The sequence below is a fragment of the Penicillium arizonense genome (genome assembly GCF_001773325.1).
Source record: "Penicillium arizonense strain CBS 141311 chromosome Unknown PENARI_contig009, whole genome shotgun sequence".
In the NCBI taxonomy this organism is placed as follows: Eukaryota; Fungi; Ascomycota; class Eurotiomycetes; order Eurotiales; family Aspergillaceae; genus Penicillium; species Penicillium arizonense.
This window is the reverse complement of record NW_019173286.1, coordinates 294815-318060: the sequence shown is the minus strand read 5'-3', so window position 1 is coordinate 318060 and position 23246 is coordinate 294815. Positions and strand designations below refer to the sequence as shown.

General features: G+C 47.9%; 10 protein-coding genes across 10 annotated transcripts; 6 read left to right on the top strand and 4 right to left on the bottom strand.

Moving 5' to 3' along the window:
• Positions 1-81: 81 nt before the first annotated feature.
• On the top strand, positions 82-1013 carry sdh2 (succinate dehydrogenase iron-sulfur protein subunit SDH2; the record flags this gene model as incomplete). The annotated part of the gene is made up of 3 exons (XM_022631918.1): positions 82-424; positions 491-642; positions 693-1013. The coding sequence occupies 3 exons, from the start codon at positions 82-84 to the stop codon at positions 1011-1013; spliced, it is 816 nt and encodes a 271-aa protein (XP_022488286.1).
• A 1081-nt stretch (positions 1014-2094) lies between these two features.
• PENARI_c009G00278 (cytochrome P450) lies at positions 2095-3904 on the top strand (the record flags this gene model as incomplete). The annotated part of the gene is made up of 5 exons (XM_022631707.1): positions 2095-2296; positions 2362-3233; positions 3303-3413; positions 3473-3639; positions 3730-3904. The coding sequence occupies 5 exons, from the start codon at positions 2095-2097 to the stop codon at positions 3902-3904; spliced, it is 1527 nt and encodes a 508-aa protein (XP_022488158.1).
• Positions 3905-4634: 730 nt separating this feature from the next.
• Positions 4635-6711, bottom strand: PENARI_c009G03734 (uncharacterized protein; the record flags this gene model as incomplete). Its single annotated transcript, XM_022631817.1, has 14 exons — positions 4635-4896; positions 4946-5037; positions 5089-5212; positions 5260-5350; positions 5411-5518; positions 5577-5628; positions 5676-5729; positions 5783-5942; positions 5995-6065; positions 6115-6168; positions 6224-6305; positions 6352-6431; positions 6482-6559; positions 6622-6711. 14 exons carry the CDS (start codon positions 6709-6711, stop codon positions 4635-4637), a joined length of 1398 nt encoding a protein of 465 aa, XP_022488336.1.
• A 1762-nt stretch (positions 6712-8473) lies between these two features.
• PENARI_c009G12324 (uncharacterized protein) lies at positions 8474-9319 on the top strand (the record flags this gene model as incomplete). Its single annotated transcript, XM_022632077.1, has 1 exon — positions 8474-9319. The coding sequence occupies one exon, from the start codon at positions 8474-8476 to the stop codon at positions 9317-9319; it is 846 nt and encodes a 281-aa protein (XP_022488126.1).
• A 246-nt stretch (positions 9320-9565) lies between these two features.
• PENARI_c009G01332 (class II fructose-bisphosphate aldolase) lies at positions 9566-10432 on the bottom strand (the record flags this gene model as incomplete). Its single annotated transcript, XM_022631739.1, has 1 exon — positions 9566-10432. One exon carries the CDS (start codon positions 10430-10432, stop codon positions 9566-9568), a length of 867 nt encoding a protein of 288 aa, XP_022488072.1.
• A 978-nt stretch (positions 10433-11410) lies between these two features.
• PENARI_c009G08344 (uncharacterized protein) lies at positions 11411-12833 on the top strand (the record flags this gene model as incomplete). The annotated part of the gene is made up of 4 exons (XM_022631956.1): positions 11411-11666; positions 11729-12222; positions 12296-12776; positions 12829-12833. The coding sequence occupies 4 exons, from the start codon at positions 11411-11413 to the stop codon at positions 12831-12833; spliced, it is 1236 nt and encodes a 411-aa protein (XP_022488132.1).
• A 967-nt stretch (positions 12834-13800) lies between these two features.
• Positions 13801-14580, top strand: PENARI_c009G04197 (NYN domain-containing protein; the record flags this gene model as incomplete). Its single annotated transcript, XM_022631829.1, has 1 exon — positions 13801-14580. One exon carries the CDS (start codon positions 13801-13803, stop codon positions 14578-14580), a length of 780 nt encoding a protein of 259 aa, XP_022488077.1.
• A 792-nt stretch (positions 14581-15372) lies between these two features.
• On the bottom strand, positions 15373-17325 carry PENARI_c009G08146 (uncharacterized protein; the record flags this gene model as incomplete). Its single annotated transcript, XM_022631946.1, has 1 exon — positions 15373-17325. The coding sequence occupies one exon, from the start codon at positions 17323-17325 to the stop codon at positions 15373-15375; it is 1953 nt and encodes a 650-aa protein (XP_022488222.1).
• A 2311-nt stretch (positions 17326-19636) lies between these two features.
• PENARI_c009G09344 (polysaccharide lyase family 7 protein) lies at positions 19637-20380 on the bottom strand (the record flags this gene model as incomplete). The annotated part of the gene is made up of 1 exon (XM_022631984.1): positions 19637-20380. The coding sequence occupies one exon, from the start codon at positions 20378-20380 to the stop codon at positions 19637-19639; it is 744 nt and encodes a 247-aa protein (XP_022488128.1).
• A 1347-nt stretch (positions 20381-21727) lies between these two features.
• PENARI_c009G09885 (alginate lyase family protein) lies at positions 21728-22978 on the top strand (the record flags this gene model as incomplete). The annotated part of the gene is made up of 1 exon (XM_022632003.1): positions 21728-22978. One exon carries the CDS (start codon positions 21728-21730, stop codon positions 22976-22978), a length of 1251 nt encoding a protein of 416 aa, XP_022488432.1.
• Positions 22979-23246: the final 268 nt, after the last annotated feature.

Genomic DNA, 23246 nt, shown 5'->3' with positions numbered 1-23246 from the left:
CAACCTCTATTCAGCTCATTGCTGTCCCTCCTCTCCATCTCTTTCTCTCCCAGGTGTTTTTTCACCTTCCGATCGCCCGCCATGGCCTCCCTCCGCACCACCTCGCGCCTCTTCGCGGCGTCACGGCCGATGTTCCGCCCTGCCTTCGCTCGCACCTATGCGACTGTTGAGCCTACTCCCAGCGAGAATCCCAAGATGAAGACCTTCAAGGTCTACCGCTGGAACCCGGACCAGCCCAGCGAGAAGCCCCAGATGCAGTCCTACGACCTCGACCTCAACAAGACCGGACCCATGATGCTCGATGCTCTCATCCGGATAAAGAACGAACTCGACCCTACCCTGACTTTCCGCCGATCTTGCCGTGAGGGTATTTGTGGTTCCTGCGCGATGAACATTGACGGTGTCAACACCCTCGCCTGCTTGTGTATGCACTCCTCACTCGATCAGCGTCCCGTAGCTTCGAACCCGAGCTAATCTCACCTCTGTGTAGGCCGCATTCCCACGGATACCAAGTCCGAGTCTCGCATCTACCCTCTGCCTCACACCTACGTCGTCAAGGACCTTGTCCCTGATCTGACCCACTTCTACAAGCAATACAAGTCTATCAAGCCATATCTCCAGCGCGACACCCCCACCGAAGACGTAAGTCATTTACTCACGCGTATAACCAACCAAAATCTAACATCTGCTAGGGCCTCGAATTCCGTCAAAGCCCCGAGGACCGCAAGAAGCTCGACGGTCTCTACGAATGTATTCTTTGCGCCTGCTGCTCAACCTCCTGCCCATCCTACTGGTGGAACAGCGAGGAGTACCTCGGTCCCGCCATTCTGCTCCAGTCTTTCCGCTGGCTGGCCGATTCCCGTGATGAGAAGACCGCTGAGCGCAAGGCTGCTCTCGACAACAGCATGAGTGTCTACCGTTGCCACACCATTCTCAACTGCACACGGACTTGCCCCAAGGGTCTGAACCCCGGCCGCGCCATTGCCGAGATCAAGAAGATGTTGGCTGTCTAGATTTGGATCTAAAACGGAGTACGGAATTTTCTTTTCTGTCCAATTTGTTTCCAGCTGTTTTTCCTATGTTTCTCTTCCATACTTGTTCTATTTTCCCCCGCTTTTACGGATGTTTTCATAGGTGTAAATTGTGGACCTTTGTTTCTTACAGGAACGCACTGGTAGTCCATTTGGCATTATAGCGCAAAACTTGTATTGTATTCATTCTTTTTGTTGTAAGTCTACTCTATTAGTTTCAGTATAAAATGAATATCTATACCCCATACCCTACAAACAATACTAAGCGAACCCCAGAGCACTTATCCCGGCGGCTATATGTTCTACCCCAAAGCAGTCAACAGCGCATGACTTCACAAGTCGTAATAAGGGAAAACGTGATTACCAATCTGGGCTGTTAGCACAGTTGGTAGTGCGCCCGCTTCGCATCCGCGAGCGTGCGGGAGGTCCTGGTTTCGATTACCAGATAGTCCACATTATTTGTCTTTTTTCGCTCTGGTGTTTTTTTTACCTAAATTGCTTTTTTCGTTATTCTCATTTTATATTGCGCTGCAGCTAATACCAGCCTAGTTCACTCCGACTCCATCCCCAAATTTCTAATTGGACCGCTTCGAATCCTGGCTGGCACGAGGTGGATTGTATATACCATGCATGCTGTACCTCAGCACACATATCACATTGGCTCGGCCGGCATACTAGTAACTATCCATTGTTACCAGGGTCGCGGACAGGTCTATTGTTTTCGCGCCGGTCCTAGCGTGAGATGCGCCTGCAGGGGGTCGAGGTCGGATGATTTGCTCGACGAATGGCCGCGCCGACTATGTATACTTAGTGGGGGGCATGAGCGTTCTCTGCTAAGGTCTTACTATCAGGATTAGGTAGTATTGCATCGATCGTGTGGAGGCTCTATTATCCATTATGAAATATGGATTTAAAAGCAGTATCTTATATTACCCTGCAGGTCCCCTGTGGGTTCTTTTCTTCTTTTCCTTCTTATTTCGTTCATGTCCCTCTCAATTTTTCCTTCCAATAGTGTAATCTGTGCTCTTGAGCCTCACCCGTTCCTGTTGCTTTTTGTATCACCATGATGGATTACACCGGGGTCTTGGCGACATCGATTTTGGGGTTTTTGGCGCTGCGAACTATTTACCATTTGTACTTTCACCCGTTGTCCAAATTCCCAGGTCCGAAGATTGCTGCTGCTACTTTTCTTTATGAGTTCTACTACGATATCATCAAGAGTGGCATGTACATTTGGGAAATCGAGCGCATGCACGAGAAATACGGTAAGTATATAACTTACTTCATGTCGGAAGTATATAACGAGATATCACCCACTAACAGCAACCAGGCCCAATTGTGCGCATCAATCCACGAGAGATACACATCAAAGACCCCTACTACTACGACGAAATCCACGCCGGCAGCGCGCGCAAAAGATCAAAGGACCCAAAATACGCCGTGGCTTTCGGCGCACCCTCTTCCCTAGTAGGAACAATAGGCCACGACCACCACCGCTTCCGTCGCAACATCCTAAGCAACTACTTCTCCAAACGCTCCGTGCAAAGCCTGACCCCGTTAATCCACGAGAAAGTCGACAAACTCATCAGCAACTTCGAAAAAGCCTACAAAGCAGGCACCGTCCTCAGTCTCCATCTGGACTTCGCTGCCCTAACCGCCGATGTCATCACCCACTATTCTTACGGCTGGAGCCACGGCTACCTAGACGATAGCGCCGGCTCGCGCAGCAACGATCTCGCCGACGCTGTTAATGGGTTGATGGTCATGTTTCATATTAACCGGTTCTTCCCGTTTCTGATTACGGCTTTTAGGGCTGCGCCGCCGGCTCTGTTGCGTTGGCTGCAGCCTTGTATGGCTGATTTATTTGATTTGAAGAGTCGATTGCGGAGACAGGCTAGTGAGACTGTGGAGAGACAGCAGGAGAAAAATGGCACAGAGGGGGAGGGGCGGTCGACTATTTTTCATGCGTTAACTAGTTTGGATGTGCCGGCGAATGAAAGGGGCCTTGATCGCTTGGAGGATGAGTCCGCTTTGCTTCTTGGCGCTGGTACTGAGACTACTGCGAGGGCGATTGCTGTTTCGATGTTTTATCTTGCGCGGGATAAGGATCTTCTTGATAAATTGCGTGTTGAGTTGAAGACTGTTCTTGAGACGCCGTTGTCTAGGGCCTCGTGGACAGATTTGGAGAAGTTGCCTTATTTGGTGGGTTTCTATCTTTCCCCTGGGAGCAGTTGTGTTTGGAGAATTGCTGACTTATTATTTTTTTGTTAGACGGGCGTTGTGAACGAAGGTCTTCGTCTTAGCCATGGCATGACACTTCGCCTAGCTCGGGTGTCGCCGACCGAGCCTATGTTCTATAACGACTGGGTAATCCCCGCCGGAGTAAGTAACGTTATACAATACTCTTTCTTCGTTTACAATATACTGACCGTCCAATTTAGACCCCTGTCAGCCAATCAAACTACTTCGTCCACATGGACTCAACCCTCTTCCCAGAGCCCGAAAAATTCGACCCGGAGCGCTGGATCCGCGCCGCAGAGAAAGGCGAATACCTAAATCGATTCATCGTCTCGTTTACAAAGGGGAGCAGACAATGTCTCGGAATGAAGTGAGTTCCAATCCATCCCATCCCTGCCCGCCCCTAGCATGAATTGACTCCACATTCTTGCGGTGTACATGTACTAACAGAAAAAAACAGTCTTGCCTATGCCGAGATTTACCTAGCTCTGGCTCATATTGCGCGTCGTATTGATTTCGCACTTTACGAGACTACCGTTGATAATATTGCGGTTTATCGCGACATGGGTATTGGATGTCCTAAGGTGGGTTTCTTGGGCGTTAGGGCTATTGTGGCGGGAATTGTGGAGGAGTGAGATTGACAGAAAGTATATTGTATTTTTCTGATGTCTATATTTATTTGAGTCACTTTGTTTGTGACCAGGTCTGTGACGCTGCTTTTGTAGTAATTTTACATGTATTCTGGAATTATGAATTATATGCTGGGCGTGTTTAGAATTTTCTTGGTTCACTACTGTACGTAATCCTACGACGTGTTCTTAAGTTACGGTTGGCAGGTGGGCTGATTTAAAACGAGACTGACATGCAGACAGGGGTCTTAGTTTGGAAGTGTCCTTCCTGTTTCGGTGCATACATATATTAGTTTCTATTCGTTGCGGGAATTTAGCATTAAGCACATGCACGCATCAATTTTTTGCGGTTCTAATTTCCAGGGTCTCGGGTTCGCCAATAGTCTCATGCCTAATTGGTAGTCTCATGCCTAATTTGGTTAGTCGTTTATATATGTCGCATGGCTGGATATCTGATGGCATAACTTATGGATTAGCTTGTATTTGCTTTTTTCTTCCTCTTGTTGACGTGTTGTTTATTCTAGTTCTTGCAAACAGTAATTTAAATTGGGTTAATGCAAGCCGAATATATATTCTGGACTATACAATGACAGACACAATATATTTGCTAGGCGTTCACAACCAATGTTTTGCAGAAAGTCTAGCCATATGAATGCATGTTGTACTTCGTTCTCTTGCTTCCGTCATGCGATATATATGTCTCACCAGGTTTCATAAGATTCTTCGGCATTCTCCTTCATCTCCTATCTCGCTTCGCTTGCCATTTAAGAGCGAAGAAGATAGTAATAAAGAGCACAGAAGCCAAGACAGAAAGACCGAGATAGAGCTTCGCACCAATTTTCCAATGCGGTGCCTCAGCAGCGGGGAAGGCAGCGATAGGCAAGAAAGCGCTGAAAAGGTACGAAAAGAGAGTCCCAGTTGCAAAGAGAACCGTTCTCACTTGAGGTTCTTTTTCAAGATGTGCAGCTGCCCAAGCACAGAGAAGCATAGTTGAAACCCTGTCATTGTCAGTAAGAATGATCATGCCAAGTGAATTGGGGTACTCACGCTCCAGCATAATTCATATACCAACCCGCCATGTAAGCACTCTCACTTGCAGGTCGTATGATCAGGATGATTAGTGATGTGATGTTGATCGTCTAACATTTAAATTAGTATGAATTGTTTTATTTTTCTTGGTAAATGCTTACTGAGTGGAGAAGCAAAAATGGCAGCCGAGTACCAAGATAATCACTGAATCCGCTGAACAGGAGCTCGGCAACTAGTTGGATTGCCTGACCCGCAATTGGCAAGTAGTTGAGCATTGCAACCGAGCTATATGCTGATTAGATTTTGTCTTTGATGGAAGAGGTAGTTCTTACTATTTCCGGGTTCCATCGGGGTTTTTCAGGGACTTGAGCCAGAGGTTGAAATAGTTCGAAGGTGTCTGGTTCGTTCCAATAGACCAAGCAACTATTGAGTGTGATCAAAATGATGAAGCTATAATACGAACAGAATGACCGATTGACTTACTTGCAAACAGCCAGATATGCCAGAATCTAAAGGATCGAAGGAAGGTCTTGATGGTAATTCCCACCTGGGGATCGCGGCCAATTCGGCGAATTCGTTCTTGCGCAACCGCTTTGTCATAACTTTAGCGAGTTTGTTCAAAAATTTCGACGTATACAGATGCACATACCGAGATCTCGAGGCCTTAGGTAGAATTTGGCAAGCGGATTCGGACGATCGGGCTAGATAGTCAGCTTGCACCAACAAGTTGCAAGAACTCGGTACTTACAAAGCCAGGTAGAAGAATGAAGGCAATCAAAGCCACAAAGATAGTGCAGACACCCTAAAATATCAAAATGTATTCTAAATTTTGGAGAAAATTGGAAGGCCGCTCACATTAATGATGAATGCCCATCGCCAGCCGGTTCGGCCCAGAACACCCTCAAGATTAGTTGAAAGAGCACCCTGCATCGCGCCAGATAACATAGCTCCGACCGGTTGGGCAATGTTATAGAGACTCATCCGAAGAGCCATTTCATGCGGTAGGTACCATTGACTAAAGCGCAGAGTCAATATGTGCTTCTGTTGAAGTAGAGCAGAGTGCTCACCTAATGATGGTGAAATAGCCTGGCCATGTTGCGCCTTCAAAGAAGCCGATCAGAAAACGAAGACCATAGACCTACACCTGGAATTAGAGAAGGTTCAATGAATGACCTGTTCATATTTACCTGCTTTGCGCTGGTCACCGTAGATAGACAGCAAGTCAACATGCCCCAAATTACCTGGTAAGGCTGTCAGAAAATTCAACCTAGATATAACAGCGTGTCTTTCACTTACCTCGCATGCGGGCAGCCAGATTGATGGACCAATGTGGGATATTATGATGCATGATGGATATAACATAATCATATACCCGATGCTATTCGTGTCAGTGAGAACAGTATAATGAAAAATGGGCAACGTACTTGAAGAAAGTCGTAAAGTAGTTAAGCTCATTTCCATACAGCTTTAGATCTGTCTCCATTCCGGAGACGTAGGCATTGCTCTTCGAGCTAGTCAGATTGATATTTCTTCGAGGGTCACAGATAAACCCACAATATTGGTTTGGTCTAGGTATTTGAAGGCGTAGCCTAGGAAGCCAATCGTTAAGAAGAATAAATCTAGACGCCATACCTATAGAAAAACATCAGTATCGAAGAAATGTTTACTGATTTGAGATATTTGGCCATAATTACTAGAGCTCTCTCTTCTTTTGGGTCAGTTTCGACGACAGAAGAGACCGTGCTGGTAGCATTCTTCGTATTGGAGAGTATCCGTGGGATCATGATGTCGGCTTGGAAAGATTTTACCATATTGAAATGATATTTACGGATTAACTGCCTACTTTTAAACTGGGAAGCAATTAGTGCAATCGCTGGGATGGAATGGCATCATCAGACTAAGAGAAGACGTATTTGTTGCCATTTTGGTCGAGTTGAGTAACGCCGCTAATTGAGCTAAGTTTGTTTTGACACTTTTATAGAGGAAATACAAGGATTCCTCCAGCTGTTATTCTTTGAAGCGTAACAATCATCCGATATTTCGATGCAAACTTGTGCAATAACTCACGATTGTTGATGGAGGAGAGACAGATCACACCATTATAGCTACGATGGCAGTATCATAGATAGCCGATAGCTGAGCGTCTCTCTTTCAATGCAGCAGCAATTTGGCCCCAATATTGTGCCATTCTTATCTTCTTTCATAGCGAGGGAGAGGGGCCGAGTAATGAGTAGCCTACTTCATTTTGACTACCTCTTTGCGATAATTGCTCTCAGCCGAGGTCGGGCCACGCCCGACTGTAGGCAGTGAATATAGAAAATGATAACGCACCGAGGACCCGAAAGACTGTTGTTTGCTTTTTCTCGAAAGCCGATCGCAACCCGAAGTGGTAGTGTCACTGTCAACACCATTAGATGCTTATTACATTCGTACAACTGGCCTACAGTTGAATTGTTTTGGCATATTGTCTCTGCAACATTGGAAAAGAGCTCATAATTTAGATTAAGAAAAAAAACTCCCATAGCATAACGCTTGAGAGCTTTTGATAGAATTAATTCAATACAAGACGTTTGACCTATCAAACATAGGGCTATTAATCGAGGGGCGGGATCATGCTCGATGCAACCCAACTAAACCAGAGTAATGCGCTGGGATAGCGATACTAACTCACGCGATACCAAGAGTATGTGAGTAAAAGAAGGAATAACACCAACCAGCCTTATTTCTGTGCAAAGAAGGCTGGTACAATGTTGGCATCAGGTTTGTGCTGCAAGGGGTGGACAGGGTTGCCAGGGGAATACCTCTCGCGTGCCGGACGCCCCTACACGCTCTTCGTTGGTCCCTGTCAACAATCCTTTGTAAAATTAAAGTGCTTTGATTAGGCTGGAGAGGGCCCCTTGGTCAAAGTCTCTAGAGTCAATCCCGACTGGCAGAGACAGTAGATGAGGAAGTTAACTGCGATCATATTTCTATTGGAAAATTAGATGCAAGTTCTCTGTTTATTGAGACATACCCCACACAATTGGCCTGACACTAAAGCCGGGAGCTTCAAGTGCGCCACCATGTCAACCTTAGTAAATCCGGCATCATGCAGGTACAACTCAAGTTGCGCGCTTTGATTATGTTGCGAAATGATGATCGACAGTTACTTCCTCTTGAACAAGCTCTGTACAACCTCTTAACAAGCTTCCTTGGGCAGGTCCTTGGCTGATCATTCCACAGATCAAACATAACTCAGGACTTGGCTCCGGGTCCCTAAGGCAGCCCTTCCTCCAGCCCTCCCATGCCCATAGGACATAATGCACCTTTCTGCTATGCTACAGTCGTCACCCCACCAGCCCAGCGATGCTGATCCTTATCAATATAGGCGCGAGGCATGGAAGACGCGGCAGATCACAAACCATAATAGACAGATACAGCATGCTATACTTCTCTACATAAAAGGCATTATATCCCTTTGTCCCGGTCGCGCAAGTTTTTCATTTTCTTTGACCCTTTATTCATTCATTCATACGCCTCAAATAGGCCTCTGACCAACTACACATAATGCACTACTCATACATCTCCCTGGCGCTCCTCGCCGTCGGCGCTATCGCGGCTCCCGCTGCCCCTCGCGCTGGCTCCGATGCTTTCGGCGACTTGAGCGAAATGACCTCCGGCTTCCCCTTTGGTCCATCGGGCTCGTCTACCGTTACAGATGAAGATAACGATGAAGGATTTGGCGACTTCGGCAATGGCCTTTCTGGGGCCATGGATGCTTACCAGCAGGCCGAGGCTGCCAAGATGTCCGCCCAAAACCCTAGCAGCCCCCCTAGCCCTACCAACGCTGTGATGGCCACCCCCGACGCGCCCGAGCCTGATGCGCCCGCAGCCGAGCCCATGGCCGATATGCCTCCCAAGCCGGAGGCCCATGAAGCACCAGCCAAGCCGCTGGTGCCAGCCGTTCCGGCCGTTCCTTCTGTCAACGCCGAGCCTAGTCACATTACGCCTACTTACTCTGTCAACGCCGAGCCTAGTCACATTACGCCTACTTACTCTGTTAAGGCCGAATCTACTCACGCCATGAAGGCTGAGCCCACCCACTCTGTCCAAAACTTCCAGGATGCCATGCAATCGCAGGCCACCGCTCCTGCTTCTGTTGTGATTGAGGCTCCTATGGTCTCCAAAGCACCCATGGTTTCTCAGGCTCCCGTGGCTACCCCAACCCCTACCCACGCTCTAATCCATTCCCATGCCAAGAGCAGCTCCGTTGCTGCTTCTTCTTCTTCCAGTGCTACTCCCTCTCCCAGCGCATCTGCTGCTCCTGGTCCTCTTGGCAGCCTTGTCGGTGGTCTTCCCGTTGTTGGAGGTCTTGTTAAGGGTCCCCTTGCTGGCCTTGGTCTCCGCCGTTAAATTCAGTATCGAAGTGATGATATGCTGTGTACGATGTGGGATACCCTTTGTATCAAATAGTTATGTTGGTCACTTCCGCTCTTTTTGTACTTGAATACCTTGGCAATCGGTTGGTGGCATGTCCTTTTCTCCGGGGATCTTTTATATACCAAGAAATTTAATTCATAGAATTCGGTAGCGGAATTTGCTATCTGGATACTTCTTGTCTTTTATGAAAGCCAGATTGTCAAGTTCTCTCAACTCTATCTAATTAGACGGGTATCTCCCCCCAGATCCCAACCGATCAATACACCCCTCAACAGCCTTCTGCATCGCATTCGTCGCCTCCTCAAGCAAAGTAGTCAAAGGTACCTTCCCAGCCATCTCTGACTGCACCCGAACATACTCATTATTCAAGACCTTATTAATATTGATCTTGGACACGCCACAATCAATACACTTCTGGAAGATCTCCTCAGTGAACGGATCAGCCCCATGCAGAACAAGCCTAACCTCACCCCCAACAGCCTGATTAATAGACTGCAACCGTTCATACTCCAACTGAATCCCGCGCGGCCCATACTCGCCATGCACGTTCCCGAAAGCAGGCGCCAACCAATCAATGCCAGTATCGACAAACTCCCGACTCTCCTCAGGAGTCGTCAAAAGACCCTCCAAATCCGCCGTATCCGCAACCCCATCTTCGCCACCCTCAATCCGGCCAGGTTCCGCCTCCGTCGCGATCCCGCGCGCGTGGCAGTACTCCACCAGCTCGCGGGTTAGCGCGAGGTTCTCTGCTTTCTCGTAATGTGACATGTCGACCATGATGCTGTCGAAACCGCCCAGGTCGGCTGCGTACCGGATTATCTCAGGGGTTTGGGCGTGGTCCATGTGCACGGTAACTGGGACGCTGGCTTTGCGGGCTGCTTCGGCGGCGGCGTGTACGAGGATTCCGTCCGCGTAGTGTATTGCCCAGGGGAAGAGGAGAATCATTGCTGCGGAGCGTTTGGCTTCGGCTGCGCGTACTGTTGCTAGGATGCCTTCTACGTTGTAGCAGCACATTGCGGGGATGCCGTAGTGGTTTGTGGCGGCATGGTCGAGGATGCGCAGGGCGCGATTTTCTTTGAGGGACATTGTGTGGTGTGTGAGGGGCTATAGTAGAGGCGAGAGAGAAATATGCACCAATAAATCTAGTCTAATGCTCAGTTGAAGGTTATATAGTCGGGTTGGGGTGAGGTTGGTCGCATGTTGTCCGACCCTCGGAGTTGGGCCGAATTGCCCGCTACGTCACTTGGGATGTGGGGGAAATGTGGGGGAAACACATAGGAGACTCGGAGTGATTCGGATTCTTCGGATGGTTTTTAGTATGATTTTAGGGTTAAATTAGATGCAGTTGATGTAGTTGGGGCTTACATGTCTTTGCATTTCTTTACGCTTACCACGAGTCTAGTTTTAAGAAAGTTGCTGATGTCTGAGACGTTACCTGTGCCTCGGTGAAATTCAGATTAGTTTATCTCGTGTTATTTAATGACTCCCGAGCGTTAAGCCGCGTGTTTTCAGAGTCGTCAGTTCGCAAAACGCGTGCCCTCAATTCGCGTGGAAGCTATAGATCGCAACTCTTAGGGATGAACTATGCATTGTTCTTTAGCTTTTTTATAGATACAGCACTATCCATAATTTTCTTTCAAAAACATGAGTAAGTCACTAATTGCTATGCCTTTATAATTGTGTTCTACCTAGATAAGTATAGTGAAGCATAGTCGTGGCCAGGTGTTCGGTGAACTCTCCGAACCTTGCCAATCATCAGCAACCCTGACATACTCTGACATGGACCCTTAACTTCTCGATTATCCAATCGGCAACACGGAAAGTCGGATAACCCCAGGATATCCAATTTCGGCTCGGTTTAGGCTAAAGCGAAGGGATCTATGCGGTACTCGGACTTCGCCCGAATCATCCCACCTGGGCCCTCATTTCCCCAGACAAGTTCCCCTCACATAAAACCCCCACGCGGACATCTATTTATCTTTAATATTCAGCACATCCACTCTCTGGAGGTTGTAAATATCTTCTGGCTTTGTCTATATACCCACCTTTTTTTCATATACCACCATGTCTAAACCGTCCATTGGCTTCGTCGGCCTAGGAGCCATGGGCTTCGGCATGGCCACCCACCTCGTCAAAGAAGGATACCCAGTCCACGGCTACGATGTGTTCCCCGCATCAGTGGAGCGCTTCAATGCCGCAGGCGGAATCCCAGCATCCTCGCTGCTCGAGTCCGCCCAAGATAAGCAGTTCTATGTTTGTATGGTGGCGTCAGCGCCACAAGCACAGAGCGTGCTTTTCGGCGAGGGTGGTATTGTCAAAGGTAAGCTGAGTACATTTTCACTGGATATTAAAAGGGACAAGTTACTTAAATTCTCCAACTAGCCCTCTCCCCAAACGCAACCCTCCTCCTTTGTTCCACTGTCCCGGCTACCTACGCCCAATCTGTCGCGGCAGAGCTTCAATCCTGCGGCCGCGGCGACATCCTCTTCATTGATGCGCCTGTTTCAGGTGGAGCCAAGCGCGCTGCTGACGGTACACTTTCCATCATGGCCGGCGCATCAGATGCCGCGCTGGAGAGCGGGCGGTTCCTGTTGCAGGCTATGTCCGACTCGAACAAGCTGTACCTTGTGCCTGGTGGGATTGGCGCGGGTAGTAACATGAAGATGGTCCACCAGGTTCTGGCGGGAATCCATATTCTCGGTGCTAGTGAGGCTATGGGATTCGCGGCGCAGTTGGGTCTTGATGCGATCAAGACTGCTGATGCCATTAAGTCTTCTGATTCTTGGACTTGGATGCATGAGAATCGTTTGCAGCGTATGCTGGAGGAGGATTGGCATCCTGGTGCTAGTGCTCTGACGATTATTCTTAAGGACGTGGTAATTACCTCCTGTTCTTTCGGCTTGGGTTGGGTTATGTGCAACCGCTAATTGACATGTTCATTGTTTTTAGGGCATTATCACCACGTCTGCTCGCCAAAGCCATTTCCCGACTCCTCTTTGCTCGGCCGCCGAGCAGGTTTATCTCTCTGCTTTATTGCAGGGATATGGAGCTGTGGATGACTCTTCCATGGTGCGTCAGTACTTCGCGGAGCCAATTATGCAGGTCTCCAGCACTAAGTCCGCTGAGGAAACTGCCGAGGCACTTCGGCTGGTTCTCGATTTGATGGAGGTGACCAATCTGGTTGCAGCAGCCGAAGCTATTGCATTTGCACGCTACCTCAATGTCGATCTCAAGCAGTTCTTTACCCTTGTCAGTGATGCTGCCGGAGCCAGTCGGCAGTTCATGACGAAGGGATTAGAGATGATTGAGGGACGTATTGGAGAGGGCGCTGGGTCCGAGACTATTGACGATGCTATTTCTCGTCTGGAGAAGGCTTCTCAGAAGGCGCGGGACCTTCACTGTCCGTTGAATCTGGGTAATGCTGCTTTGAGTGTGCTGTACATTTCTAAGAGGTCGGGGCTGGGTGCTGAAGGGAGCACTAGTGTGATGAAAACTTTTGGGAACTAATTTACATATACCACTATTTGTTTGCAATTTTGATCAATTTTGTTTCTTTGGATTCAATAATTCACGTATTCTCTTCGGTCTATCCGCAACTGCATGCACTTTTTTCACCTCTTACTTCACCCATTTTCGAGGGTCTCCGGTTGTAGTTGTTTGAAAATGGCGGGTTAATCAGGTAGATTATAGAAAGGTGGGGATGTGAAAAGACTTATGGCCTATGACTCTAGCATGTGTGCGGCATTTCGATTTCTTCATCTGCATTCGTTCTTGCATTACAATGCTGGCATGGCATGGTTGCCTTAGTCCATAGGACTATTTAGTCTGCTGCTCCATAGAAAATTTGTATCCTGAGCTGCTTCAGTCTGTTGCATCTCAAATGAGTTCGCATCAAAATCCACGTCATCTCCAACTTTGCCAGTTTTGAGCAACTCGCTGCCAAGTGGGTTCAAGCCCGCAAAGATGCCTTGAGGATGTTTCGTCTTCATGTGACGAGTCAGCGGCTCCATACCCTCTTCGGAGCAATTGCGGTCCTCCCTAGTCATTGTTTTAGCCTTAATTCTCAAACGTAGTGACAAATGAGAACCAGCTGGTAATGTAGTTGTGACGGATGCTTTCAGAGCAATGCGTTTACAGGAAGCATGTTGAAAGCACATATAATCTTCGTTATTACCGTTTGTTTCGTCATTCTTTACTAATCATAAATCTTTATTCTAGACGCAGTTACCTTTCCCAAAATACACGGTCACTTAGCCAGGCCGAGTGTATCTAATCCATTCTCTTGATCATTTCAAGAGAGGGAGAGTTTCCACAACCTTGTGGTCGAGGGGTTTTGGTCCACGTCACCATTTCCTAAATAGCTACACGTGACGGGTAGGGACTATATCAGCAAGGATGGAGTAGCCCAAGCGTAAATCGCACAAAGAACTCTCACTTCAAACACGTCTACAGTCATGGCCGGTAACACCACTCCCCACCTTGCAGTCCTCATTGACGCGGACAACGCCATGCCATCTAAAACTAAGTCCTTACTTGCAGAGGTCGCAAAATATGGCACAGCTCATGTGAAGCGGGCCTACGGGGATTGGACTAGCACCAACTTGAATGGCTGGAAGGAAGAGCTTCTCATACGGGCGATCCAGCCGATGCAGCAGTTTGCGTACACTCAGGGCAAGAATGCGACTGACTCAGCTATGATCATCGACGCGATGGACCTTCTGTATCAGAAGCACCTTGACGGTTTCTGTCTCGTCTCTAGTGACAGTGACTTTACTAGGTTGGCCGCTCGTATTCGCGAATCTGGACTAACGGTGTACGGATTCGGGGAGCAGAAGACGCCTAAGCCCTTCGTCGCTGCCTGCGACAAATTTATCTATACCGAAAACCTTGTGTACCATGAGGAACTTATGCCACATCCCGATAGGGTTATTGTACCCAAAAACCATGTTCCAGTACGGCAGGTCCGGGCAGATGACGACTTACTAAGTCTGCTACATACGACGGTAGAGACGGTCTCCGATGACGATGGATGGGCTGAGCTCGGTCACATAGGTGCTATTCTCACGAAAAAACACCCTGACTTCGACTCTCGTACCTACGGATACTCTAAGCTCAGCGACCTAATCTCTACCTTGCCTCTGTTTGATGTTACCCGGCAGTCTCCTCGAGGGGGTAAACCTGATGGGATCTACGTGCGCGATAAGCTGCGGAAGGGCAAGAATCGTGCTAACTGATAAACAAAAATGGTCACCGTTCTCGAATGATATGCGTACACAAAGCGGCGTTTCACCACTCTCTTCCAATTCATCACTCCCCCTCCTTCACATCCCCCGTTCGTCTTCCTTGGTACGTTTGGCGTAAGGAAACCTACGTAAGTTGTCGGTCTTTTCTAATCTCACTGATCGTCTGTCCGAGGATGCCACTTTCAATTCATCAAATCTGTTGGGCATACCAAGTCAATATAGCCATTCATTAACTGAATCATGTCATTGAACAGCTTGTTTCCCACCCAAGCTTCTAGTCCTTACATAATGAGCTTGTAGACCAAATTAAATCCATTGGTGATCCAAGCTGGCCAAATACAAATACAATGAAATGGTTCATGACTGAAACATACGTGTTTTGAATTTTACCTTAACTGAAGAGAAATTTCCGAAACGCTACTAAGCGGTTATTGGCCAAATATTCACTTTGATATCTATCTCTAGTCTCTCATCCTTGGCTGCAACATATATTAAGCACAAGACGGTACTGCTTTGGCATAACAAGAATTTGCAGAGTGAATGAGAAATCGGCCGGCCTAAGGTGAGATCCGATGTATCCTTCATCGCAATAGCCCTACTGAGCCACTCAACTTAAGAGGACCAATTCATACTACATGTATATGCCTTACAAAAGCATGGTTCAACTAGATCAAAAAGTAACCAAATCTTATTCTACCTCTGCAATATGATGCAAAAAAGGAACAAGAAATAAAAAATAGGAAAGGGAAAAAGGGAAGGGACAAAAACACAGCAACAACAATATCACTCCTCAAAATCCGGCATCAAAGCAACATCAGAATCCCACATAACCCGTAATGGCTCAAACATGCCCATCTGCCTAGCCTCATCCGCCGATAAAGCGGAAACAACCCCAGAAAACTTATCAGAAAAGCCAGGAAGAAGAAGCGGATCCTTCAGTCCTTTCTGCATAACCGCCTCCTCAGAATGCCCAAACATGTACCCATAGTACAAGTACTGGACCCTCTCCGGAATAGAAAACTGAGCCAGACTACAGCACCTCTTTGCATGCTGAATATCCTTAAGCCCGGTTCCGTCGGCCTCCTCCGTAGAATACGTCTCAACAAACCCATATGCTTCGCCATCTTTGTCTGGCATTGGTCGAGATCCATACATACCCATACTCACAGCTTCCTTTGTGGAAGCTGCCCTCATCGTGCCGTAGTAGACATGAGGAACACACGGTAGGATATAGTAGAATGCATCGATACAGCAGCCGCGAGGATGCTGGGGATCTATTAGGCCAAGCTCGGCAGCTTCCTCCTTAGAGTTTGCCTTAATAATACCATAGTACTTGTCACGCCGCTCGGGGGCAGGTTGGATATTCTCAAGCCCCTTTTTCCTGACTGCCTCTTTGGAAGCTGCATACACTGCATCGCAGCAGCCGCGGACATGCTGGGGGAATTGTAGTCCCATATCTTGCACATCTGCCGCGGAGAGACCTTCCATAAAACCCTCATACGCACCGCCCATGTTGGCGATAGGCGCAAAGGCAAACAGGCCCTGCTTCTCGGCTTCCTGGTCGGAGTCTGCAGAGAAAGGGCTATCGTAGATATGCATGAGGGGGATTTTGGCTTTGGGGCTTATTTTTTCCTTGTCATGGTGGACAGTTTTAGGGCCGAGGACGGGGAAGCTGCAACTAGCAATTGGCTCGGCAAGTTGAGACTCTGTATCCCAGAGGTGAGGATCCTCCTCAATGCCTAGCTCGGCGTTTTGCTCGCGCTTGTCGACCTGGTCCTTCCAGAAAAGTGCCTTATCAAGAAGGCTGGAAATGATAGCTTGCCGGCGGTATCTTTCGTAGTCCTCTTCGATTCTCTTCGCGACTGTTGCCTCAATTCGTGCTGTGTTGCGTTCCAGGTTAGCAATCCACTCGTAGGGAGAACGGTCCTCCAATTCACTGACGGCATCGGCATATTCATCCTCCTCATCGGATGCAATTTCAGAAGTGGCATCAACAAAAGTTAAGTCACTCTCATCGTCAGACTCGGAGGTACCGGGCAGTTCTGTATGCTCAATCTCCACCGGATTATCCGCGGAATCAGTCAGATCAGGGACACAGCTCTCCTCTGGGACAGCGTCAGTGGAAGCACGGGGCTTGATAATACCCGCATCAATAAGAGCAGACCGCCAAGTCAAGTGTTCTTCAAAGTCAGCCTGTATCGCCTCACTGGGAGTCATCTCAAGAACGCCAGGAGAGGTGCCGTAACTGCCCTCACTAGAACTCTCATAGTCAGAGCTATCATAACTAAAACTGAAGTAGTCAGAGGTAGTCAGCGATGAGATGAAAGAGTCGACAAGAGCAGGTGGCAGATCCAAAGAGCTTGCATCTGTTTCTGTACGGTTCTGATGCAACAGTGCTGAGCTCGAGTCGGTAGATTTGCGGCTAGCAAAGGTGTCAGTTTTGTGCACTTGACTGGATGGATCATCCAAGACGTCGTAAAAGGGATCTAGGGGAACACCGCCCTGTTCGTCATCGTCAGTGCTAATAATCGACCCAATATCATCAAGGGTTACCTCTTCAAAATTGAAAACTAGATCGCTCACCATTCGAGCTTCAATCTCAACTAGGGGCGCCTCTATATCCAGGCCATCGACATGCGTTTTGCATGTTTGAGCCTGGTGGTTGCCGTGAGTGATCATATTGGCCCATTCGCGCTCGCACTGTACGCACATGTTAGGCTGTGTAGACTCTGCCATATCGTGAGTGATCTGAATCTCTTTGCAGGAACAACTGTGAGCTGGGTCTGTGAGGCGGATTCGGTTAGTAAATTCCTGGCAGCTGCCCACAGTCCAGTTAGAGATATGACCACAATTGGGGTAGTGGTGGTAGGTGTGATGACACATAGTAGGGGGAGTACCTATTGAAGTATAAGAAGATGCTGTGGAGGAAGGTGAAGATAGTGCATGAGGAATTTGGGGGCACAAGCTTAGGCTTATATGCCTTCGGGCGCGGAATGTACGCCATCGTAAAGCACTTGCAGGGCGAGTTTACAAAGAAGTTTGATGAAGGTTAGAACAAAAAAAACGAGTTGGTAGAATCCCGATGACAGGGTCAAGAGCATTGTTTGGCTGGTTTTCTTTGTCTGTTATTTGTTGTGTTTCATTCAAAGGGAACACTGGTCAGGAACCAAGCCAGCTAGTCTCAAAGACATAGTTGAGACTAAATCCCCCCATAATCCCATTGTCCCGACTCCAAACAAAGAGCAAGCTATAGCAACAAAGGACGCCTTAATTTGAAACGCTAAGTCTCCAGGTCCATCAGATAGCGCACTCCAGAGTCAACCAACCACATGGCCGCAGTCTCATGCATCCATCGCAAAACCGGTCTCTCCAACGGCATCTTGCGACTTTCGTCTGCTTTCCTCCACATAACTGTCTCACTCCTAAATATGATCATATCTCCATTCTCCTGACAGCTAATTGCCAGCCGGCCATTAACATAATCCAGTGTCTTCATTTGTATCTCAAACTCCACTTTATTCTCTTGGCGCACTTTGACTCGGTAAACACCGCAAACAAGGTCACCCTCTTTGAAATCCAGAGAAGCGATGTGTGACCTTTTAAAACTGTCTCGTTCTTCTTGGGTCTTGCAGGCCATCTTCAACATGAGAGCCTGCGGAAAACGGGAGAATGCCGTCATGTTGCGGCGCACTAGTCTTTTGAAGAGCAGCTCCGTTGACTCATTTCCGGGGAGAGAGCATCTCAGGATAGATTTGGATGAACTATCCGAGAGTGTGAAATACTGGTCTGTGAAGACCGGGTCGGGAACTGATTCTATTCCTGTTGGTTTGGTTGAGGCTGAAAGGGTTCCTCTGTGGGCTTTGTGCTGGATCGTGGATGCCAGGCGCTGATGGAAGACGTAGAAATAGACTACCGACGAGCCGGTTATTACGGCTGTCGCAGTAACTATGAGGCGCATCATCTTTTGAGGAGCGATGAAAAAAAGGTGTACTTTCAGGTTGGCTCTGCAGTTGAGATTAGGGGTTGGGTCAAGTGACCTCATCGAATACGAGATCGGCTTGGCGGGTCAGGTGCACTCTTGTCTACACCTCATCTGATACATTTATTAAATAGAAGATGATTATTGGATCTCTCGTTTAAGATTAAGAGATTTAATATAACCAAAACGACAACAGGCGCTCATCTCAATATCAATGACGTCAAACATAGTGGTATCATGAGAAAACAGACGGGTATCTAAATCGAGACCAGAGAAGCAAAAAGAACAAAGATAGATAGAGCAAGTAAACTATTTCCTCTTTCCATTTTGCAGGACCTGGACACGCCCACTTTTATGCCAAACAGCTAGCTTAGCATTGCACTTCCCGCAAGAATGCTCAACATCCTTAAGCGAAGACATCAAGTAAGGGATACACCAAAGACAACAACAAAAAAGAGCAGCAGCCCACCCACTATGAAAATGTTAGCTATCTATCATTTTTATAACTACGATCATAAACCCCATAAAGAGCAAGAAAAAACTTACTGCGTAGTTCCCCCAGAAACAGACTCAATACGAGTCATCTCCCGCTCCCCACAAACAGGACAATCAACCGGACAAGACGCAGACTGAACATCTTGCAACGGAACCGCAGTCGCATACCCACTGGGATGGCCGTAGGGCGTATGGTACTGATGTGGGTGAGCTGGGCCCTGCTGGTTCAAGGGCTGACCAGCGTATGTCCTTTTCTGGGGTCCCGTTGCGGCGTTATCAGCTTTATGCTACGATTTATGCCAAAACTGGGTCGAACTGGGTTATTTCTGGGTTTTCTGGGGCCCCAGTTACTAGGTCCGGGTTGGGTTATGCGGAAGTCTAGCTTCGACTAGGAATCTATTTAGTAACCTATAACTTCCGATTCTTATAAGTACGCTAGGACTACTTCGCGTTTTAGACGAAATTTACGTATTCTAGACCGTGTGGGGCCGGGAGTATTGAAACTTAATAAGTCCCCCATGCAATTTAGTTCATCGCAGTTAGAAATCCTATCATATATCCAATGTCACCGCTCTAGTGAGAGACAGTGATATTAAAGAAGTGAACTTCCGTGGGACCATTGCCCTGGTTGTAGTTGCCGGCTTTGAAGTAGCTAGCAGGGCTATTGAGATCAAAAGTGTCTAGCTTCTGGAAATCCTGGCCATTGATGCTAACGGATAGAACATCGCTCTCGTATCGGATTTCGTAGGTGAATCTCTGCCCAACAGGGATTTGGCCGATATTGAACGTATTCTGGCCACAAGTGCGGCACCGGTTTACGCCCATCGTGAGTTTACCAGTGGTACTGTAGTAAAGCTCGCAAACGGGCTTCGTGGAGATCGAGCCATCGATATGGATCTGACCAACCACAACTCGGTCATTCTCGATTTGCTTCACGATTACGTCGCCAAATAGTCGGTTGGTAGGATCAGAGGGGCTCCACGTAGAAGGGTCTTCCTCACGGAGCTCCGTGCGGCAGTGTTTGCTGTTGGGCGTAGTGACACAACCAGAGGTTGACGAGTCACCTGGAACCTTCATAACGAGGGAGCTATCGTCAGAGCTGGCAAAGAAGTATTCTGACTGATATCCATCGCAGCCCTGGAGCTTGGAAGCAGAGACTGAGTCCGGTGATCCATCCGAGCCAGTCGGAAGCTGCAGTTCCCACTTAGATAGATCAAAGTTACCACCAGGAGCGCAAGCTGAGGCTTGCGCCAATGTCGTCGGTATGTAGTTGACAAGAGCCATAAAAGCGATAGGAAGGAGGCTCTTAATCGCCATGGTGTCGGATTTAGGGATTTTTGAGAGAGAAAAAAGATAAGTAGTTCGTATGGGTCTTAGAGAATTGGTAGAAGAAGACAAGCAATGGGTGCAGTGCTCAATAAATACCTTTGCAAAGAGTCGAGCTATATACAGACTTTGATTAGAAACAACATTGGCTATCATTTGTGATTAAAGGAGTCCATCCTGAGGCAGCATTATCCTAAAAGGGAATGATCGTTGATCCTTCAGGGTCCACAGAGTTACTCCATAGCCATAGAACCTGAAGAGAGCGGGAGATTGATATATCACAGGTGGAACAATAACTTTGGACGGATTGCCTCATTTACTCCAATGAATAGAGCACAGGAGTCCTGTTAGTTACGTAATGACATACTAAACAAACGATTTGCGATCAGATTTGAGTTCTCACCCGGATGATATGTTTTCCTCCAATATCACCAAGCTGAATCTACTAGGCTCCTGTAGGCCATGCGTTAAGATGAGCTACTTGCTTGCGGGGCATCGGCGATCTCTACAACAGGGTGGGATGGGCTTGTTGGGCGAGGTGTATGCGACCATGAAACAGCACCACTCATCCACAGCTGTTTCACTTTGGCGTTGCATATTTTGGGAAACGCTTAGTGATTCAACTCCATATCTCTGGATACTGTACGGCATCTTACCTAGTGAGCAGTTCTCAGTTTCGGCGGGCGACTCCATTCAATAGCTTGATTCATATGGTCTAGCATGCGCAGTCCGTAGTAGACCCCTACCATCCTGTTAAGGAAGTGTCCATCGTGACTTCTTTAATGGTGAGGTATCCACAAGGCTATGGCATCACTGTGTAGATGCTGCTGTTTACTTGTGTCAAGCGATAGTGTTGCTCCCTTCCTACCAAGTGTGTGTCAGGGAACTACTCGTTGGACCCAGAAAAAGAAGCCAAGGTTACATCTGCCCCGCTGCCCCACACAAAACCCAGCTTCTTTATACAAGGTAGGTAGGACCCGAAGCTAGCCTCTAAGACGTAATCCAAAAAAAAAGGGCAGATTTGCTCAATTACCTATCTTTCTGCCCAGAGCGTGCTTTATTGAGTATAGCGCAACATCCTTACATTTGCGATTCTCACGCCCATATCTAGTTAGGGTTTCTCCGCCGTAATATAAGTCGTGGAAAATATATTATTTCCATTCTCTTCCACCAACAATAAGCCTGTTCGGAACAAGCGATGGAATGATATAGGTTTATAAGGTGCTTCAGAAGCAAGATTTACTGAAGCTTCATGTCAGGAAAATCTAGACTGAGACGTAACTCATCATTTCTTCCGATTCACTTATTGACTTATCTACTCCTTGCCATCCTTTTAAGATGAAGCTCCTTTCAATCTCCTGTCTCAGCCTCTTCGTGTCGCTATCTACCTCCCTCAACCTTCTCAATGGCGGCAACACTCGCGTGGGTGTCATCCCAAACACTGTTGTAATGGACGGGTCCCGCCTCGTTGAGAATAAACAGCGCATCCGAGCTGGTCACACATCATATATAACGGCTCTTAATCATCTCATCGCTCAAGCGGATAGCTGGCTAGGCAAAGGCCCGTGGACCGTGACCAACAAGACGCAGGCGCCACCTAACGGCACGATGCACGATTACGCATCCCAAGCGCCATACTGGTTTCCTAGCAATACTACTAACGGCTGTCCCTACGTACAACGAGATGGCGAACGCAACCCTGAAGTCGATAAATACCCCGATCACAACGCGCGTGCGCAGATGTTTAATTCAAGCTATATACTGTCACTCGCATGGTACTATACAGGCGAAGCCAGATACGCCAAACATGCCTCACTTATTCTACAGACCTGGTTCATCGACCCCGCCACGGCTATGACACCTCATCTAAGCCACGCGCAAATCATCCCTTGCCGCAATGACGGCCGCGCAATCGGTATCATCGACTTCAGCATGGAATATACCAACGTTCTGGATGCAGCCGCCATACTTGCCTCAACTAATGCTCCAGGCTGGACGAAAGCAAGCCAGCGAGCGTTCATGGACTGGAACAAGAAGTTTCTAGACTGGCTAGTCAACTCGGCATTTGGCAAGGAAGAGGCTGGCCAAGAGAATAACCACGGGACCTTCGCCAACATGCAGATTGCAGCTCTCGCTCTCTTCACAGGCGGTACAGCTCTCTCACAAGAGACATGCCAAGTAGCTAAATCTCTAATTAATGGCCAGATTAGGCCTAATGGCTCCCAGCCAATGGAACTGGCGAGGACGCGCAGCTGGCACTACTCCAATTTCAATCTTGGCGCACATCTGCGCTTCGCACTTGTGGCCAAGAAGGTTGGCCTAGATCTGTTCAGTTATAAGGGGCCTGACGGACAGAGTCTGTTTAGAGCAACGGAATTCTTGTTGGCAGCTGCGGGAGAAGGGCAGAGCGCGTGGGACTTCCAGGAACTGGATTTTCAGCCGTATGCGGCGACGGATAATGTACAGGCCGCAGCTGATGCAGGAAACCGCAAAGCGCAGGCTGTTGTGTATCGGCTTCCCCCGCCACCAGGTGGGAATATTTATATGCTTAGGCCGGCTGCCGAGCAGTTGGATAATATTGCCGGGTAGATCGCATGCAGATTGAAGCAAGTTTCTGGTTGGACTCGATGGCCACTTTGAATTTTGGGTGCATTATCTCTTAACGAGGCTGCCAGAAAGAATGTTGAGATACATGGAGCATTGCGCATGCCACCTGATCTTTGAAGCATGAACCATGTGTCAATCCCTAGTTAGTTAGTTAGCAATTCTCACACTGTATCCGACCGATTGGAGATATCAATGACTCTGTATTGTATTACCCCTATTTCTCGCTATTTATGGGTCCATTATAGTTATA